This window comes from Phyllostomus hastatus, unplaced genomic scaffold (assembly GCF_019186645.2).
Source record: "Phyllostomus hastatus isolate PE091 unplaced genomic scaffold, TTU_PhHast_1.1 phas_contig_29, whole genome shotgun sequence".
Lineage (NCBI taxonomy): Eukaryota > Metazoa > Chordata > Mammalia > Chiroptera > Phyllostomidae > Phyllostomus > Phyllostomus hastatus.
Window position 1 is genome coordinate 43,864,031 of NW_025333835.1, and position 19,289 is coordinate 43,883,319.

Sequence of the window (19,289 nt, forward strand, 5' to 3'; positions counted from 1 at the left end):
CTTCCCCCGATCTTCTCTTGCCGGGAGCACTGCCGTCGCCTCCTCATGGGTGTTTCTGCCCCTCCCACCCCCCAAGCTACTCTCAGGGCAGCATCTAAGAGCCTCTGGAGAGGCGAGCGGCGCCCTGCTCAGCTCCATCGGGCGCCCAGTGAACGCCAAGTCCTCACAATCCCTGTGAGCCCTGCTGGAGCTGCTGCCGCCCCGGAGCCTCGCTGGGCTCAGTCTTTCGTTTTCTCGCCCTCGGGTGGAGCCACGCCAGCCTCCCCGGAGTCCCTGCGGGTGTCACCCTGCCCCCAGCAGGGCTTTTCCACGTGCTGGTTCCTCTGGGGAGGCGCTCGTCCCCTCCCCCCGTATCTCCCGTGACTTCCTCCCTTACTTCCTCCAGCTCTTCACTCCGGTGGGCATTTATTTGTGAATTGTCTCGTTGGTCACCCTGTTTAAAATCACGGTCCCCTCTTCTATACTTCCTTTTTGAAAAATTCTTCACCCGAGGACATGTTCATTGATTTTAGAGCGAGAGGAAGGGAGAGAAAGAGAACGTTGATTAGTCGCCTCCTGTATGTACCTGACAGGTGATCAAATCCGAAACCTAGGTATGTGTCCTGACCGGGAATCGAACCCACAACCTAGGTGTATGTGCCTGTGTAATTGAACAAAAAAGCAGAGATTCAGCGGCCTGTTGCCCTGAGGCAGGTGCTGGCGTGAAAGGAAAGGGGTTTTGTTCGGGCGCTGCGGTGGGATCTGGGAGGATGGTGGGCTCCCGTCTCTGAGCTCACCTCCTCAGCAAGGCCAAGACAGAAGCCAGTGTCCAGGGCTCCCGCGCCAGCTCAAAGCACAGCCCTTTGGAGCCCGCGGGTGGCTGCTGAGGGTCCCTGTTCCCCACCCAGGTAGTGGAACCTGTTCCGGCTGCGTTCCTTCCAGGCGCCCCCTGAGGCCTGCGTGTGGAGCACGTGCGGCCGTGGGCTGCAAGGTCACACGCTCCGGGGAGGAGGCACGTGAAGGCACCGGCAAATACGTCGCCAGGCTGGCAAGAAGGAGAGAGAGAGACCCCCTCCCAGAGGCCGAGGAGAGAGCTGGCCCGCGCGCTGTGCTGGGAGGTGCGTTCTCACTGCACGTACTCAGGACACGGCACTCGCTAACAACACGACGGCAGAGACTGTTCTTGGAATGCTTCCATCTGTGCCGGGGGCTGCTCCGAGGACTTGGTCTGTATCGGCTCATTGAATCCTTTCAGTAATTCAGTGGGGCCAGTACTACTACTATCCCCATATTACAGGTGAAGAGACTGAGGCATAGAGAAGTGATTATTCCCCAGTGCACACCGAGAGGTGGTGGGACCAGGATTTCAACTCAAGCCGTCTGACCTAAGAACCTGTTTTGCTACTCTATTCATCCCACTGATATTTATTAAGCTCTTACTGTACAGCCGTGAACCCTACGAAGATCCCCGTCTGCATAGAGGAAAACAGAAAAAACGAGCGATGCTCATACGTGAATAAATTACATGCTAGGTCAGAGGTTCTCTGAGTGCTGAGGAAAAAGGAAAGCATTGAACCATCGAATAACAAGGTGCAGGCTGATATGCTGCAGTTTTAAGTGGGTGGTCAGGGCGGCCCCCGTGGTGCATGCGGAAGAATCATTTAACAGATCTCTCCCGCTGGACGTGGGTGTTTTCTGTTGGTCTGCTGGAGATGGAGCCCGAGGTTTTGCCTGGCTCCCTCGACACGCTTATGACTTCTGCCCATGCCCAGAGAGGGCCACGTGGCCCCAGACTGTCCTTCCCCCTGAGGACCGTCTTTGGACAGGGGTTCCAGGAGGGACGAGCAGGAGGGTGGAAGGACCCCACACAGAGCGTGTCTCCTGAGTCTGAGGAGGACAGCAGGTTCCTGTCCTGGCTGGTGGGCCAGGGGTTTAGAGGCCTGTGTGGAGGATACCACTGTACCCAACTGCTGAGACATCACAGTGGGCGCTAATATTCTAAAATTAAGCTCCCATGAGAGCATGTTTCTAGTTCAGCTTAAAAACTAGATCCTTTGGCCCTGGCTAGTGTGGCTCCGTGGATTGAGAGCCGGCCTGCAAACCATAAAGGTCGCCGGTTCGATTCCCAGTCAGAGCACGTACCTGGGTTGCAGGCCCCCAGTGGGGGGCTCATGAGAGGCAGCCACACATGGATGTTTCTGCCCCTCTCTTTCTTCCTCCCTTCCTCTCTGTCTAAAAAATAAATAAATTTAAAAAAGAGACTGGATGATTTGGTCTTGCTGGAACTGGGCATAAGGTCGACTTCCGAGAGGAGACCTTTGCCTCTGACCCGGAGGGGGAGGGGGACGGCGCGCCGCAGATGAGTTTCGCAGCTGCCCCCGCGTGTCAGCCCTTCTGGCCCTGGCCGCTGCGGCCACCGGCCACTCAGGATGCTGTTGCCGGGGAGCCGGCCTCGTCCAGTTCCTCCGGACGCTCCACTTTCCTCTTTTATCCAAAAACAGCATCTCGCGCTCGGGGTGCTGACTGCACACTCGGGGTTCCAGGGACTGTCGTTTCCCCACCTCCCCCTGCTTGTTTGTACGCATTCCTCTGGCGGCTTGATTTCAGGGATCTGCTGAGCTGGGGTCGGCCGTGCCACACTCCCGTGGCCTTTCCGGCCGCACGCCTTTCCTGTGAACGCCCCCAGGAAGGCGTGGACGGGAGAGGACGTGCTTCTGGGGCTCCGTGGGCTGCCGGGCGGGGTGAGTCTGCGGAGCTGGGCGGGCCTCCGTCCCCAGGGCAGGGCGGGCCCCGGGGCCGCGTGCAGCAGGAAGGACCGAGTCCAGCTTGGGGTGGGTGGGAGAGACCCCGATAACACGTGCCCTTCTTTCTGGGGAAAAATACTAAGGGCCTGGTCTGAGGTCACACTTGCTTTTATTTTTATTTATGTACTTATTTTGTAAAGGTTGTATTTGTTTATTTTTAGAGAGAGGGGAAGGGGGGGAGAAAGAGAGAGGGAGAGAGAGAAATGTTCATCAACTGCCCCTTGAATGCACCCCGACTGGGGCCTGAACCTGACACCCAGACATGTGCCCTGACCAGCAATCACACTGGCGACCTTTTGCTTTGAGGGGCGGCACCCAACCGGCTGAGCCACACCGGTCGGGACAGAGGTCACGTACTTTTGGTGCAGAAGTCTGAGGTCACACAATGCCTGAAATGTAGCCCTCGTTTCCTTTTCAGAGGAGACAGCCCCGCGAGCGGCTGACTTCCCCCGGCATCCCAGGGCCGCGCCCCGGTCGGCAGGGCAGAGCTTTGCCGGTGTCGTGTCTGCCGGTGGGGGTCCCGGCCCCTCCACTCCCTGAACCGAAGCCTGCGCGCTCCCGCTTGAGAAGGCCACGGCTTGGAACGTCGGGGGTTGGAGTCAGGAAAGGTGTCCCGAGGGAGGAGGCGCCAGCCCAGACGGCGGGCGGCCTCACGGGGCCTCAGATCCACTTGCTCGCTGGACCGGGGCGGAGGGTTCGAAGGGGCGGGGCACCGGGTGTGCTGAGGGCTGGGGGGCGGGGACAAGTTGTCGTCATTGGGGGACCTTGGAACTCGGTCATTTGCGGTAAAGGGGCGTCCGTGGATGCTCTTCCTGGATAGTGGACCCTTGGGGTCTGAAACGGTTCCCGCGTTGAAGCTCCGGCTCTGTCCTTGTCCTCTGGTCCCGCCGGTGGGTGCGCGCGTGTGATGGGTGGGGGCAGGGCCCCTCTTCGGTTTCCGGTGCAGCCGGAGGCCCTAGCGCTCTCCTCCGTGCGTCCTTCAGGTGCTCGACCCCGGTCCTGGCTACCTGTCCTGAAAAACAGCTCGGCCCCTGGTCAAACTGGATGGGACCTTTTTTTTTTTTAGCTGGGTCTTTGGAGACAGTAGCTCTGTGTCCTCAGGCACGTTGCCTAACTGCTCTGGGCCTTAGTATCCTCAGGTCCCCGGGGGTTAGAACAGCACCTGCCTCACTAGGTTGTGCCGGGGATTCAAGAAGGGAAAAAAGCCCACTTCGCTAAGACCGTAGCCAGTTCGTAACAGGTTCAGCTCCATTCCAGACCGGATTTGTGTTGCTCAGGTTGCAAGAGACAGTAGTTGAGGAGGAAGTTAGAGGAAGAAGCTGATCGTGCAGTGGCTGGCCCTGGACGGGCGCAGATTCCCTTTGTCCAGTTGGGCTGCTCGTGGAGGCCCCAGGCTGGGGTCCCCCCAGACCCCTCCTGGGCTCCGCCGCCCGCTCGTAGGAGGGCGCCACCTGTCGGTGCGTTTTTGTCGGAAAAGCTGAGAGATCAGACTGTCCATCCATTTGCCTGCGTTTCCCCTCAACTGCAGGGAGGGAGTCAAGTGGGCGAGGACTTCTGATGCCCACGTCACGCCCTAACGTTTCTGGCCGTGGGCTCCAGGCGTCAGGATTTGTAAACACTGTTCAAGTCGTTCCAGTGTGCCAACACGGTTGAGAAATGCCAGGCCAATGTTCTGTTCAACAAATGGCTCGTAAGCCAGCGTGGTGGTGCCCTGCTCTCTCTCTCAGAGCTCCGTGCTCGTGCTCTGTCTGCCTCCCGCCCCGGTTTGCTCTTTCAAGGGCCGAGCGAGGACCCTTGTCCCTCGGGATCGGTTTTCTTCCAGCTGTCGTTAATGACATTGAAATGCTAGATTTCTCTCTTCTTCAGCTTCTTATTTTCAATTTTCTTAAGAGAGAGGGACCAGATCTTGTTTTAATTCTTTGCTTTCAACTAACAGAAAAGAATTTGGAACCTGTTTTTTTTTTCCACCGTCTGTGATTGGTTGGTTAACCGCTCTTGTGCATCCGCAGACTGACCTCCCTGGCCCGCCCGGATAGGACGGTCTGCGGATCAGTCTACGTGAGGCCTGGGGAGGCAACTGGGCCCGGCTTTTTGGATCCTCCCCCCTTCCTCTCTTCTTGTCACAAAGTTAGCTGAGAATTAAGTGATACTCGGAGACAAGTAGGGGAGAGTAAGTCGTGTATTTAAAAACCCATGCTAATGTCTTCAGTGAAACACAGTGCTTATGTAAGGTCAGCATAATTAGCAGCTTACGCAAAGGTTTCTAATTCCCAAGCTTCCTGCCGCCACTTCCAGCCTTTAGCCTCTCAGCACTCCGTGGTGTTCAGTGCTTTCGTTTTGAGCATAGTGCTTATCACATGCTTCCCCGCCGGGACTGGGCACAGAACGTGTCGGCTCTATTTTGATGGCGTTTTGGACACGTGGAAATGCAGTGGAGATTTCGTTGCTGGATCTCCCTGGGCGTCTAGCTTCAGGGGCACATCGTGGCCTTGCTGGCCACTGTTCCACGCCGAAAGGGTGGCCTTGCGTGGCTCTGGAGTCTGTCTTTCTGCCTCTGAGGTAGTCGTGACCACAGTGACTTACCTCTGACTTTGGGCCTGTCACAGAAGCTTTCTGAGCCTCGTGACCTCCTCTAGAGGTGGGTGGTTTGTGTGAGGTGCCGGATGCAAAGCCGCTGGTATTGTGTCTGGTGTGATGGAAGGGCTCAGGGAATGGGGACCTTAGTTACCCAGCTGCATTTTACCTCTTGATGCATACTTTTTTGAAAAAGCACCATCAGAACACCTTACCTCCTGGTTCCCTCCGCATGTGCCTCATTTCACCTTGCAGATAGAAACGATGACCTGCTTTAAAGTGAAATGATGTTGTTTTCCCTTCCTGCCGGAACAGAGGACTGCCTCTGTGTTGATGAGTATGTTAATAATTCATCGTTGGGGTGATTAACCTAAACAAATAAGAGAGGAAAACTTTTGTCTCTCTGTTCTTCAGTTTTGTTCTTCTTTGAACGGTGCTGCTCTAGGCGACTTTTCCCACAGGCATTGCGAGAGTCAGAGCTCAGGGTAGATTTTGTGATGTAATTTCTTCCTCCCCATGCAGAGACTGGAGCACGCTCCCAGGATGGGGGTAGGGGCATTGCCCAGGTAACGTCTCGCTAACTCAGCAGGTGGGGGTTGTCATTCGTTGCCAGCAGAATAGTCTCAGGCTTCGAGCATTCCCGTTGTCCACACCTCGTAACTTTATCTGTAATGCGTCGTAGTCAGACTCCTTTCAATAAAAGCGTTCCTGAAAAACTGTGTGCAGAACAGCGCAGCGCAAAGCAAAGGCTTACACAGGAGAGAGCAGATCAACAATGTAACATTAAGGCTTCACCAGGTGCGCTGCCTTTGCCCTCTGCGCTTGGGTGCAAGTTAGACGAACAGGGAGGATGTGGCTGGGGAGGAGGGGGGTGGAAAAAGTCCCCCGTGAACCTGAGGTTTGTGGGGGAGAGCGAATAAAATCTGTGCTGTAAGTTTTAACGACAATAGCAGACTCACATGCTAATTAGACCATTATCCCAGCATCGTTTTCTAGCAGATGGTTAATAATGCTGTTAGAAACCTTAGCCCAGAATTGAATATTAGTGTAATTTGTAAGGCATTTTATACCGTATTCTCCTGCCATTACATTTTCTCCAAGTTTGAAATCAGAGTACTTCTAAAATTCAGATCGGATGTAGTTTCTACAATGAAATGGCAAATCCATTAAAAGGATGTACTTACATTCACATATATTTACTATATGTGGGTTTGTATTTTATAATTGTGACATTTAAGTGCTGCTGTTGATTATTACGGTGAAAAACATCACTTGGGTTCTGAATGCTTTTGATGGAGAATCCTTGAATTCTGGATACCTTTTGCTTACTCACAGAAATCTTAGATCTGAAAAGAATTTTCAAATTCACCCATGTGTCTGTATTCTAATTTTACCTATTTGGAAGTAGAGACCTAGAAAGTTGAGTAACTTTCTCAAAATCTGAAGTGGTTGCAGATTTAGAACTGATCTTCTGCTTTCAGACTGCAGGGGTTGCTATCATTAATTTGATATCCTGTTTCTATGAAAAGCCCTGTCCTGGAACTAATAAAAACATTATTTAAAGTAGTTATCAGAACACAGAACCTGGGAGTATAGTTCTGGCGAGTCTCGGGAGAGGTGAGGGTTTGAATGTACACTGGACCCTCGGTGGAATTTCCTTCGGGCTGAACCTGGAGGATGCAGCTCCTCAACGTTTTCTGGGTCGGTTCCCAGCATCACTGCACGCAAAGGTCGCCGCCACGCACGGTGGGGCTTCAGGAAGAACAAATGTAAGAAACGTCTGGAGTCTTTGCCTGTTTCGGTTGTAAGCACTCCTGAAAGGAAGCTTGTCTCAGTCATTTCCCTTGATTTAGTGTGTGGGACCCCGTGGTTTGGTGAGGCCTCCTTTCTTGTCCAATGAAATGAAATTCTTTGTGTGGAGAAAGAATAAGAATGCTGGTGGGAAATTATTATATATATATATAAATTTACGTATGTTGTGATATGTAATCCATATTATTTATATATATATGCATATATGCAAAGTCTGTCCAGAAAAAGCCCAGCCATTGTTAATGTAACGAGAACAGTTTGCACGACATCGGTGTCCCCTGGCAGCCAGGGAGAGTGGGCTGGAATGCGCATGTGTGAACAAGGATGACTTCACTGTACTCGTCAGGGGGGCAGTAGCATTTTGTCTTTTTCTCTCCCATTTTGGTCTGTCCTTTCTTTTCTTACCCCGTGTCATTGACTGGTGCCTCCTGCCTAGTAACAGGACATAGTGATAGCGGTAATGGTAGCAGTGATCGTCTGTAACGGTAACATTTCTAGGCGTCCGTGAGGTAACAGTAAATGAAAGCATTTCCTCCCAGTCGTGGTTATAAGTCACGCAAGGACAGGGCGAATGGCTCTCCGTTTACTGAGCGGCGGCACTCAGAAGGAACACACGTGCTCACGTGCTCTGCAACTGGTGTGTGGTGCTGAGCACACTGTTTGGGGAAATCACTAGGGAGCGCCGAATCGCGCACTTGAACTCGGTCCATTGCATGACGTGTGAAACAATACAGTATCTCTAGGGATGCTCATGTACCATTTCACTTTTCCTGTTTATACGGCGAGTGGTGTAAATAACCCAAAGGCCTCTGTTGCTGGAAGGAGTCCCTCTTGGTCATCGCGTGCCTGTCTTTTTCCGTAGCGGTCGGTCCTCTTGGCTGGTTTTCAGATTTAGAACTGAGGTCGGTACTGGGAAGCGATGTGCATGGGCTTTCTTGGTTAGGTCAGAGCATCGATATTACACCTGTTTACCTAAGAGTTTGGAGACTTTCCTTCTTTTCACATGGTTTAGAGTAGTTTAAATGTTACCAGAACTTTCCTTCAGAACTTCTTAGAACCCTCTCTACAGTCACCCAGGCCTGTTTTCTGTTTGTTTACGGACCTGTGGGTTGGAAGGACCGCCATGAAGGTGGCTCTGTGACTGCTGTCGCCTCGTAGTGTTGACCTACTTAAGCTGAGTCCCCCCTGCTGACCTGTGGGGTGATCCCCCATTGCGGAGTCCTGGTTTGAGAGGGTGGCTCTCGTCTTGGATTCCGTGTCCTGGGACAGCGAGACGCCGCCCTTCCCAGATTTAGACCCGAAGGGCTGTGCTGCGTGTTTTACGGTGGCAGTGGTGACATTACAGACTTCAGGTGTGCTTGCTGTGCTCTGCAGACCAAGGCAACGGCTGGCCGAGAGAGAGCCCAGTTCCAGCGCAGGCCGTGGGCAGGCACGGTGCTGGTCCTCCTCGTGCACGGCAGGCGGCAGTGATCTAGGGAGTGGCGTCTTTGTGTAGCATCTGCGGTGTGCTCGCTCGCAGAAGGCATGAAAGTCACACGGCGAGGGAGAATACATGTTATGAATGCCAAATTAAATTAAATGCCGGGGTAATATATGTACTCAGATATATTGAAGCATACAGTTTTACATCCTTGTCTAGGGGAGAGTAATTTTGAAATAATTTTCAGATGACGTGGAAAGTAAGTATTGATTCAGTTACCCCTCTTTCTGCCCTGAATTTGCAAATTAATACCGAGAGCTAAATCTGTTGCAGCAGTATTTTTTGCTTTTCCATACAACTTGGGCTACTATGCTAATAAATGGAGAGCCTAACACCGTACTCACGGCGGTGCAGAAAATGATAATGCTGATCTAGATGTAGGTTATAGTAACTATTTCAAAGCACGTGAAGAAAGAAGTATGAGAGTTGATAAAACTGTCCTGGATTCTGTTGAAGATGTGTTGACAAAATATTCTTTCCTCTTCTCACAGATTTGTCTAAAAACAGGCTGGTTGAAGTTCCGTTGGAGCTGTGCCATTTCGTGTCCCTGGAAATGCTTAACCTGCATCACAACTGCATCCGGGTCATCCCCGAGGCCATCGTGAACCTGCAGATGCTGACCTACTTAAACTTGAGGTGGGTGAATGCTAAAGATGGTGATAAAATGCAAGTCAAAATATGCTTTCATTTCTATCAGTTTTTTTTTCTCTTTGAAACTGCTGATCGCCCTTGGCAGTAAATCGCACAAATATCATTTAAGAAATACATTTTCTGATCCATTCATAAAGCCATTCATATTGTTTTTGGTGCTAGACTTTTCCGAATGTCAATACGATAAGTTGTTTTTTTTTTAAATAATTTACATGACAACATTTATACTTTTTGTCTCTTGGGTGCTTGGAGGTTCTTGGTATGTGGTCTTCAGGTGTTGGTATAGATTTTGGGGGAGGGAAGTAAGAAGAACGTGGGGATCTGGTCAAAAACTGCCCTACACTCAGCCCCGTGTAGGCAGGTGCGCTCATAAATCACAAGTCATGAAACGGGCAAATGTGTTGAAAGAGTCTCTCAAAAACATTCACTAAAGCCAAATGCAGCCTCTCACAACAACACCAGCTGGTCCACTGATCCAGATGGTCTCTTAGAACACTCGCCTAGCAGGGGAAGCCGGTACTACAGGGGGCCTGACCTCCAGAAGATACTTCCTTTTTTGGGGGCGGGTCCTTCCTCCTATATTTTAAGTGGCTTTAACTTCTTTTTGGTAAGTAAGATATAGGTTGCTGCTAGGATAACCTAGAGGCTCATCGTAGACCGAGCTTCCGTTTGTCCTGGTTCCTGGTCCATCTGACCAGCCGGAGCTTTCTTGCATGAGAACAGACCAGACTCCGTCAGCTCTGCAGAGCGTCGGTTTCGTCGGGACGGCCCGCCCGGTGCAGCCAGCACGTCCCCAGAACATCTGGCCTCTGGTCCCAGCCCACGCAGGGGGAGTGTCCCCAGGGGATATCGGCCGGTCCGCGCCTCCTCCTGTCCTGCTGCGGTGTTTTGGCCTCTGGCAGTTCTGCGTGTGAGCAGACAGATGGAGCTTTGCATTGAGTCCATGTGCACGGAGGGGCGTTTGGCTGCGGATGACATTTTTCTTCTGGGATGAGACCAAGTGTAAAATTCTACAAATATGAGGTCATCTCATTTCAAAATTTGTTAAGTGTTCTGCTTCAAAGGCAGTAATAGAATTGCTTCGGGTACGGTTTTCACGTTGAGCCTTGTTGAGAGTAGAATGGTGGAAAGAACGTTCTGGAATATGGTTCCCGGCCCTTCGGGACAGGAACAGAGAGAAGCCGGTGGAAGGGACGGTGGCAGGGGAGGGACCGTGTGGCCCACAGTCCCCAGGTTCGGCGATGAATTCCTGGGGGGACGGAAAGGGAGAAAGAGGTGAAGGGGCCTTTGTGTACCCTGCTCTTTAAGCTCTATTTTCTGTCTGTGATGCTTTAATTTGTTGTCTGCCTCTGTCTTTTCTCCCCTCCATAGAGGTTATTTTTTGTTTTGTTTGGTGTTTCTCTGCTCTGGGGACGGAAAAGGGGCCTCCCGGTAAACCCGCCAAGCCCAGGGGCGGCCTGCACGGTGGTGTTACAGCTGAAGAGACCGACAGCAACCACAGAGGGTGCTCTGACATGAAAACTTCTTAACCAAAGCCTAGTCATGGCCAGTAGTTGAGTCCTAGGCCCGGATAGTCCTTGACAAAGGTCGATCTTGACCTTCACGGAGCCCGGCCACTGTCTTTGCATCTCCAGCAACATCCCTTTGGAGTGTCAGGGTAATTTCCTTTTCCAGACCCCTTAGGGAACAGTGTCCCACCAGAGCAGAGACCACAAATGCCCTCGTTTTTACTGTTTGTGTGTTGATTGTTAACTCTCCTAGACTCACCTAGGGAAAAAAGTAGGTGTTCACCAACCCCAGAGGTTTCCCTGCTTTGCTTTCTCCCACCTCCCTAAGCTGTCACCCGTGCATTACACGTTGCTGTCCATGGAAGTCAGGCTCTTCCACGGGGTCACGAGGAAAGCGTTCCAGGTGCCCACCCCCAGGGAGACAGTGGTGTGGCGTCCTTTATTTGTGTGGAGACAGAAGCTTGCCCCTGGTTCCCCGTGTCCCATCTCCCTCCGTCTCACCATGGCAACAGTCCAACCCTGTGTCTGCAACAAGGCCGGAGCAGAAGCCAGTGTCCGGAGTTTCTGCTTCATCTTCAAGCTCAGCCCTTTGGAGCCTGCTGGTGGCCGCCCGCCCAGCGGTCTCAGTGCCCATTTGAGTGGCTTAGCTGGTGTCGGCTGCTCCGGTGGCGGGTGCTAAGGAGAGAGAACGTGGGAGCACACTACTGGGTAGGAGGGGGACGGGGAGAGAGAGAGAGAAAGACAGTTTGGGATGGACCAGGTGCTTTTCATAGGAACCAATGAACTTCTCAGGCTTTCATGGGCTTTGAATGGGTTTGTCCCCTAAGGCAGATCTACCGGCCCCTGTGGTCCAGCACCACCCCCTGCGCCCCCAGCAATCTGGGACCTGAGCGGGGAAAGGAGGAGCGTTGATCCCATTGGCGGAGCAGTGCTGTGGTCCCCTGGGAGTGTGAGGCTCCAGCTTCTTGGCTAGCAAGCAGGCTGGCGCTCCCCAGTTTGTGAAGTTCAGTGTCTAGTTCTCTTTGCTCCCCTTTTCTGGCCGAATGCCGATGGTAACATGGAACCCCCTTATGTGTTCTCCTTTGATTCTAATGTACAAATAAGGTGCAGAACTGCCGTTCTCCTGAGCGTTTTCTCAGTCCATTGAGATGTTGCTTCCTGGCAACTGTCGTCAGTTTGGCCCAAAGAAACTCATAAAAATTCTTTTTTTTTAAGATTTTATTTATTTATTTTCTTAGAGAGGGGAAGGGAGGGAGAAACAGAGAGAAACATCAGTGTGTGGTTGCCTCTCGTGTGGCCCACAACCCAGGCATGTGCCCTGACTGGGAATCGAACCTGCGACCCTTTGGTTTGCAGCCCGTGTGCTCAATCCACTGAGCTACGCCAGCCAGGGCAGAAACTCATTAAAATTCTTACAGGCTTAGATGTCTGACCTCGTCTCTAGTGTTGAGTTACGACTCTTTGAAGGAGTTGATGGAGAAAATGGAGAAACTAAAGGGAGAAAGTTAGGAAAGAGGACGGCTCTTACTCTCCAGAGGTGTATTGTGTCAGGGTAGGTTATGAATGTGTGGCCCCAGCCGGTGTGGCCCAGTTGGCTGGGCATCAGCCTGTGAACTGAAAGGTCACAGGTTCGATTCCTGGTTAGGGGACAGACCTGTGTTGCAGGTTCTGTCTCCAGTTGGGGTGTGAACAAGGGGCAACCAATTGATGTGTCTCTGCCTCTCTCCCTTCCTTTCCTTCTCTCTAAAACCAATAAGCATGTCCTTGGGCAAGGATGAAATAAAATAAAACAAAAATGTGTGTTCATCCTTTCAACTGTTATGATATCTTCTGTCAAATTGACTTCGTGGGCATGAAGTAGGAGGGCCGGCTTTAAAGTGGCCGGGAGACGGGCCCCTTGTTTGTTCAGTTGTAAGGCCTTGACCTCCTGCTCGAATACCGGGTTCGGTGAAACCTGCCTTCTAGGAATTGGACTCTTGGAACTGGGTTATTTCTCTGGGAGCGCTTTGAGGTAGACTGCCGTATTTGCCTAAAGGATTTATGTGTCACACATGTCTCTGGTCAAATAGGTAGTCGTTGCCAGAAAATTCCAGGGCCATTAAATTGCCCGTTGTCCAAGGTGTTTGGTGACATCACTCGCACGGTGGTGGTGTTGGCTGTGTGAGCTCTTCCTGTCCTCGAACAGACCCCCGACAGCCAGGAGGGGTTCAGCCTACGGTGCTTGTGTGTGACCGTGACGTATGACCCCTCCAGGACAGCCAGGGTTGGGCACGGTGGCCTTTTCATGTCTTTTCTGCCCCTCGTGAAAATTGAGTCAGCAGAATAAAGTGTGTTTCTTCTTTGGTTGGGCCAAGAGGCTAGGTGGGCCCGTGTAGACTCTTGGCCTTTGGAGGAGAGGCTGTTAGCCCTTTTGCCGTATCTTGCCGTGTGTAACTCGCATCCATGTTTTTGTCCCAAACTTTCAGGAAAAAAAAGTTTCATTTTAATTTTTTTAATTCAGTTTTTTTATTTATATATAAAACCGATGATTGTATTCTAGCGTATTATTTTGCATACGGATATCATTATTGCTTCCTAGAGTTACACTTTTAACGCAGACGCATAAATAAATTTATGTAGACACAGAATTAGCACTACCCAGGTAAAATGTGTATCCTTATTTTTGCCTCAAAAATCTGGGCAAGAAGTGCGCATCATACACGGCAAAATACGGTACTTGAGAGAAAGAAGCGAGGGACCCGGATGCTGCGAACACAGTGCCTTGGGAGGACTTCTGAGTCGCCTTCCACCCAGGGTCCTGTCTGTGGTGTCATAAATGGGGCGCCGTGTCACAGGGAGCTTGCATTCCGGACAGGGTGGACTCCAGTCACGGCACCGTCCCTCACTGAGACGCAGTGGGGGAGGCTCGCTGAACTTCAGGATGCTGAAGAAATGCCGTGAACTGCCTTGGAGCACACACTTCACGTGGACGCGTCTTAGACAGTCCGTTCTGGAAGAGCTTGAACCAGCAGGCAAGCTCATCAGGTTTGGGAGATAAGCCCCTGAGAACACTTCCTTTTCTGCGGGACTTAGAATTGTTCCTCGTGTGTCTGTGAATAGGAGTGAAACATCGTTAGGTACACGAGTGCAGAAAGAAAAGCGGCTTTTTAGATTTGCAGTTTTCATGTTTCTGCTCTGAAAATCAAACCTGGTGTTTCTCTAGTTAGCACTTCCTTCTCTTTTTAAGTAAATCTCACGTAGACGTGACTCACCGTGTGTGTTTCAAAGCAGGAGAGCTGCCGCATGAGGCTACTTTGCATGTGCGGGAAACATGCAACACAGATGATGCCCTGTGAGCCATGTTGGCTTTCCCAGCAGAGTAAAGCCATGAATATTTGATGCCGATGGTGACGGCGATGACAACAGAGATGATGGGAGTGGCGGTGACAGGTCACTGCCCCGGCCCAATCTCTCGGCTGATAGCATCTGTCAGGGACGTTATCTTTGAATGTCAGATGGTTGCATGGTGCCCGGAACCCAATTCCTGTCTTAGAGAGCGGCGGGTTTCATTGGGACGTGTTAAAAAAAAAAAAAACCTGTAAAAACCAAAAACCAAACTTCGCTGTTAAATGCAGTTAAAAACTGGTGTTTTCTGCATTTCTTCGTGTGGCTGAAAAGTCATGTTTGCAGAAAACATGGAGTTTTTGCTGCTGATGTAGACTGTGTGCAGAGGACCTCAGCGCTAAGCTTCGCTTCTGGGCGCTCGCAACAACAGGCTGCGTCAGCGTGGCGTGTGCGCCCCTGGGCCTCTGCCTGTGGTGCCGTGAGTGTCTTTACCCAAGGAACCGGGGAACCGGGCCAGGAGCGATCAAAGAGATTGAGCAAGATCCGTCTCTATGGAGGAACAAACACCTTTGAGCCTGAGTGCCACAGGAAATCCTCGAGAAGTTGCAAGCCTATTTTAAGACGCTGGGGAGGCTGCTGTGGCCGACTCCGAGGGACCTTCGGATCACAGACAAACCCAGAGGGGCGGAACTCCCGGCCCCCTCGTGGGGGAGGGGGGGTGGTCCTGAGCATAGGGCCCTCAGCTCGCAAGTGTCATCTCGGAGCGGTTCAGGAACAGGAGAAGCTTCAGGAACAGGAGAAGCTGCCAACAAATGGAAGGTCTTAACAGCCTCTGATCACGTCGCTTCCAGAACTCTCTGTGACTGGCTGTGCTTTCCGAGCATGAAGTGCGCAGGGCCGGGAGCTGGCTTCCTCCTCGCAATTCCTTTCTCTCCCAAACCAACGGGAGTGGATTCGGAGGCATGGCGTGCAAAGACGAGGATGGTGGTTTTTTGTTTTTTTTTTTTAACAAAGTGTTATCACATCTCTGTTTTGGCTGCTTTGTCTGAAGCTTGGCATCCTTTTTGGCTGCCGAACAATGCGCTCAAGGAGCCTGCCTGCTTCCTGGCTGTATAACCTGTATCCCCACATTCCTGCGTGGGCTGGGGGGGGGCACGCGGAGCAGTAATCTCTAATCCTCAGAGCAGAGCTCTCTGTCGGAAGGACTGGTTGCAGCGTCCTGTTCAACCCGAGTTGCCGTATGGAGCTCTATTTTTATAAATGGAGATTTTATATTTTCTCCTTGTGCATGCATTCATCTTTGTTGTTTCTGAGGACTGAATTTTATCCTTCAGGCTCCTTGCACTGACGTTTCTGAAGGAAGTTTCCACGGTAAGGTGGCATCCTTTGGTTCTCGGCACCGATGAAACGGACGGTGTCTTCCTGACCTGGGAAACATGAGGCGGTCTGTTCCATGCAAGACAAACCTGCAACTCCTACATCCTTCGATGAAGATCTTTCTTATCTCCCGCCAAGGGGAAAAAAAGGAGAATACTTTACGTATTTTGGGACTGGCCTTTGGCAGCCAGCCTGTCTTGTGAAGTGGCAGATGGACAGGAAGACACCGAGCTGTTGTGTTATCTTAAAATTTGAAAATGTAGAGCCCTGGCTGGCGTAGCTCAGTGGATTGAGTGCAGGCTGTGAACCAAAGCATCGCAGGTTCGATTCCCAGTCAGGGCACATGCCTGGGTTGCAGGCCACAGCCCCCAGCAACCGCACATTGATCTTTCGCTCTCTCTCTCTATCTCCCTCCCTTCCCTTTCTAAAAATGAATAAATACAATCTTTAAAAAAATGTGAAAATGTTGCTTGTCCCGAGGGAGGTGGGCCGTGGCCGCCGGGGTCCGGCCGAGGCCTCGCCTGTTCCGGTGCACTTTCTGGGCACCTGTTTCCAAGGTGGGGCCTGATCAGGTTCCTTCCCTTTTCTTACGGCCCGGCACTTGGCAAGGCTTCCGACGAGGATTTTTCCATGGTGCGCACCACCTGATTATGGACTCGGCTTTAGCTCAGTGTTTGTACTGGAAAAAAAAGGAGGGGGCGGGGCACGAGACCCAAAAGGCACGTTACGACTCCGAGGGCTGGATCGCTGGCAGAGTGTCCTGGTTTTGTTTCCAGCCCTGCCTCTGGTCATCAGAGAGGTTTTTAGGATCTTGGTGCTGCAGGCTGGCCGTCTTCAGATGGGGTGAAGACCTGCTCCTAATTTATTGGATAGTTTGTGGGTTTTTTCGTTTTTGTTTTTGTTTTTGCTTACAGTGATTCCCACAGTTCGTTCCGCAGGCCCCCCATGCACCAGCTGCCAATCACATTTATTTTTCTAACTGGAACAGACAAAAGGCTTTTGAAACATGGTTGTTTCGCCAGGAGTCAGCTCCTCATATTTCCTCCAACGACATTCCAGTGGGCCCGCTCGTCACAGGTGCTGTGGGAGGGAGGAGGGACAGAAAGGAAAGGAGGGCTCAGACGCGGGGGAGGAGGCAGGGGATTCGGGGAACTCCCGGGGGGGGGGCCCCTTCCATAGCCGTTGCTTCAGACTGGAAACCATGTGTGGCGCCCAGGAATGCGTGCCCAGGCCACGCCGCTCCGCAAATAAGATGAATAGAAATTAGTGGGATTGGGCTCTTGGCCGGACACTGTTGGCTCAGCACTGTCACCTTGTTACCTCCTCGAAGGCTGCGCATCCTTGCTGGCCCTGTGGGCACAGGGTCAAAGCGGTAAAGCCTGTTAGAAAATCTCCCCAGGAGGCCGAGGTCACACCTAACGAGGGGCGGCCTTTGCGATGTAAAAGTCTCATACTTGTATTTATAGCTGGTTCCCGCTGTTGGCTTGTAGTACTCTAAATGTATGTGTCGCTTCCCTTTATTCATTTTTTTCAGATGTGTGTCTGTCTTTAGCATTTAAAACAATCATTCATGATGGTCGTTCCCATCCTTTTGGTTTTTTATTTTCTGTGTCCTTAATTTCTTATACATAAAGAAAATGTAAATTTTACTTATCATGTATTCTAACATGTTCTTACAGGTTTATACTTTTTCTAATTCCTCGAGTCCTGGATATTTTGCTCATTACATTTTAGTTAATTTTGTGTTTTTTTTAAGACTTTATTTATTTTTTAGAGAGGGAAGGGAGGGAGAAAGAGAGAGAGAAACACCAAGGTGCAGTTGCTGGGGGTCATGGCCTGCAACCCAGGCATGTGCCCTGACTGGGAATTGAACCTGAGACCCTTTGGTTCAATCCACCAAATTGACACTTGGTGCTCAATCCACTGAGCTATGCCAGCCAGGAATTTTGTGTTTTATGGACGCCTTTAGGGCCAGGGATTGCACTGTGCTCGGTGTTTCAGCTGATGCCTGAAAGTTTTAATATACAGTATTTTTTTTAAGTCACTGCTAAATCTTCAGATTTTCTGTATCACTTCCTTGGCCCATGCATTTTCTATAGAATAGATTTTGAAAGTTATGTTGTCTTCCCCAAAGTAATAGCATTTATAGAGAGTGTACATTTAGCCCTGGATGGCATAGCTCAGTGGATTGAGCACGGGCTGCGAACCAAAGTGTCGCAGGTTCAATTCCCAGTCAGGGTACATGCCTGGGTTGCAGGCCATGACCCCCAGCAACCGCACATTGATGCTTCTCTCTCGTTTCCTTTCTCTCTCCCTTCCTTCTCTTAAAAAAAAATAAAATCTTTAAAAAAAGAGAAAGAAAGTGTACATTTGCCAGCTCCTGTCTGCAAACCTAGATATTACCTTTATTCCTTATTTTAGGCCCACCGTGGAGTTTGCCTGGCTGCCGGTCCACTGCTGCTTGCCGGCGGTCAGCCCTGCTCGCACCCGAGCCTTCGCTGTCTCTCCTTGTGTTGTCTCACCAGTTTGAGAGTCCGCCCTCCTTTCTAACGTGCACTTGGAAGCAGTTCCTTTGGTGAGGGTGCGTTTGTGGTAAACGCAGTCTTTTCCTGAAATGCCTTTGCTCCCCGCCCTTGAAAGACGTGTCACATTATTGGTACAGAGCTTTAGGTTACATGAATACAAAGTTTTAGGTGGGCAGTTCTTTCCGTTGTGTTTAAAGATACTGTGTTTTCTGGCCCCTGTTTTGCTGCAGAGAAATTCTTTGTTGCTCGTCTAAATGCTTTGGGTTTTCAGAAAAACCTCCCACATGTCCTCCTTTTATTTCTTCCCGTATCTCCTTTGTCTTTGGCGCTTCTGGACTTTATTCTGTATGCATCACACTATTTTTACTTGCTTTGCTATACAGCTTATGTTCTCCCCTGAGTCTGAAGACGCCTGGCTCTCATCAACGCTAACGTATCTGTGCCCGTTTATGTTTGAATATTTCACTGTGATTTCTTTCCGTCTTCTTTGGGTACGCCCTGTTCGTTGGAGGTTGGACTTCTAATTCTCTTGTTCAGATTTCTTAATCTCTTTCGGAGTTCTCATTTCTTTACGTTGGGGGTGGCGCTCCAGCACAAGAATGCCTTTGAACTCTGCGGCCATGGAAGGCCAGCGATCCTTCGCATGCAGGGGAGCGTGGTGCCGTCGGATTCTTTCCTTGAAAAGACTCTTTGTGAGTGGAGTGTGTCGTGTGTGCGAGGGCCACACGTTTTGACTCGCTGGTGAAACTTTATGCCCTCCCTTATCTTCTGAGTGTATTGATTGTGAGAGAGAGGGAAGCGTTGTTCTGTTGCCCCACTTATTTTACACACTCATCGGTGGTTTTCTGTATGTGCCCCGACCGGGGATCGAACCCGCAGCCTTGTTGTATCGGGATGACGCTCTAACCAACTCAGCTATCCAGCCAGGTGTCTTAGTCTTTCAATAGTACACTTTGTTGGTGGGCTGAAAAAACTTTGACTTGCCAGTAAATTTCTGCAAGTTGTTCTGGTTATTCGATTGCAAACCTGGCTGAGAGGTAATCCTGAAGCCTTGGCCCCTTCTAAATTGGAGTTTGTGAGAATTTGCCTTCGTCATCTTCAGTCCTGTCTTTGTTGAAGTCTGCCTCTTTTGTCTCATTAGCACCCTCCTCCTTCCCTGGTGCCTGGAAGTAACGGGCACCCGGAGTCAGGGCTGCAGGCGGTGGCGCTGACTGCAGTCTGCGGGCCCAGTGGCCAGGCCGCGCTTCCCGGGGGC

General features: G+C 51.1%; 1 protein-coding gene across 2 annotated transcripts in view; it reads left to right on the forward strand.

The window, feature by feature from the left end:
* LRCH1 (leucine rich repeats and calponin homology domain containing 1) overlaps positions 1-19,289 on the forward strand; it is a 149,003-nt gene that overhangs the window by 59,529 nt on the left and 70,185 nt on the right. For both annotated transcript variants that reach the window (XM_045838953.1, XM_045838954.1), the window contains exon 2: positions 9,141-9,285. In XM_045838953.1, the coding sequence (XP_045694909.1) occupies positions 9,141-9,285 (145 nt within the window). The remainder of the gene's footprint in view (positions 1-9,140; positions 9,286-19,289) is intronic.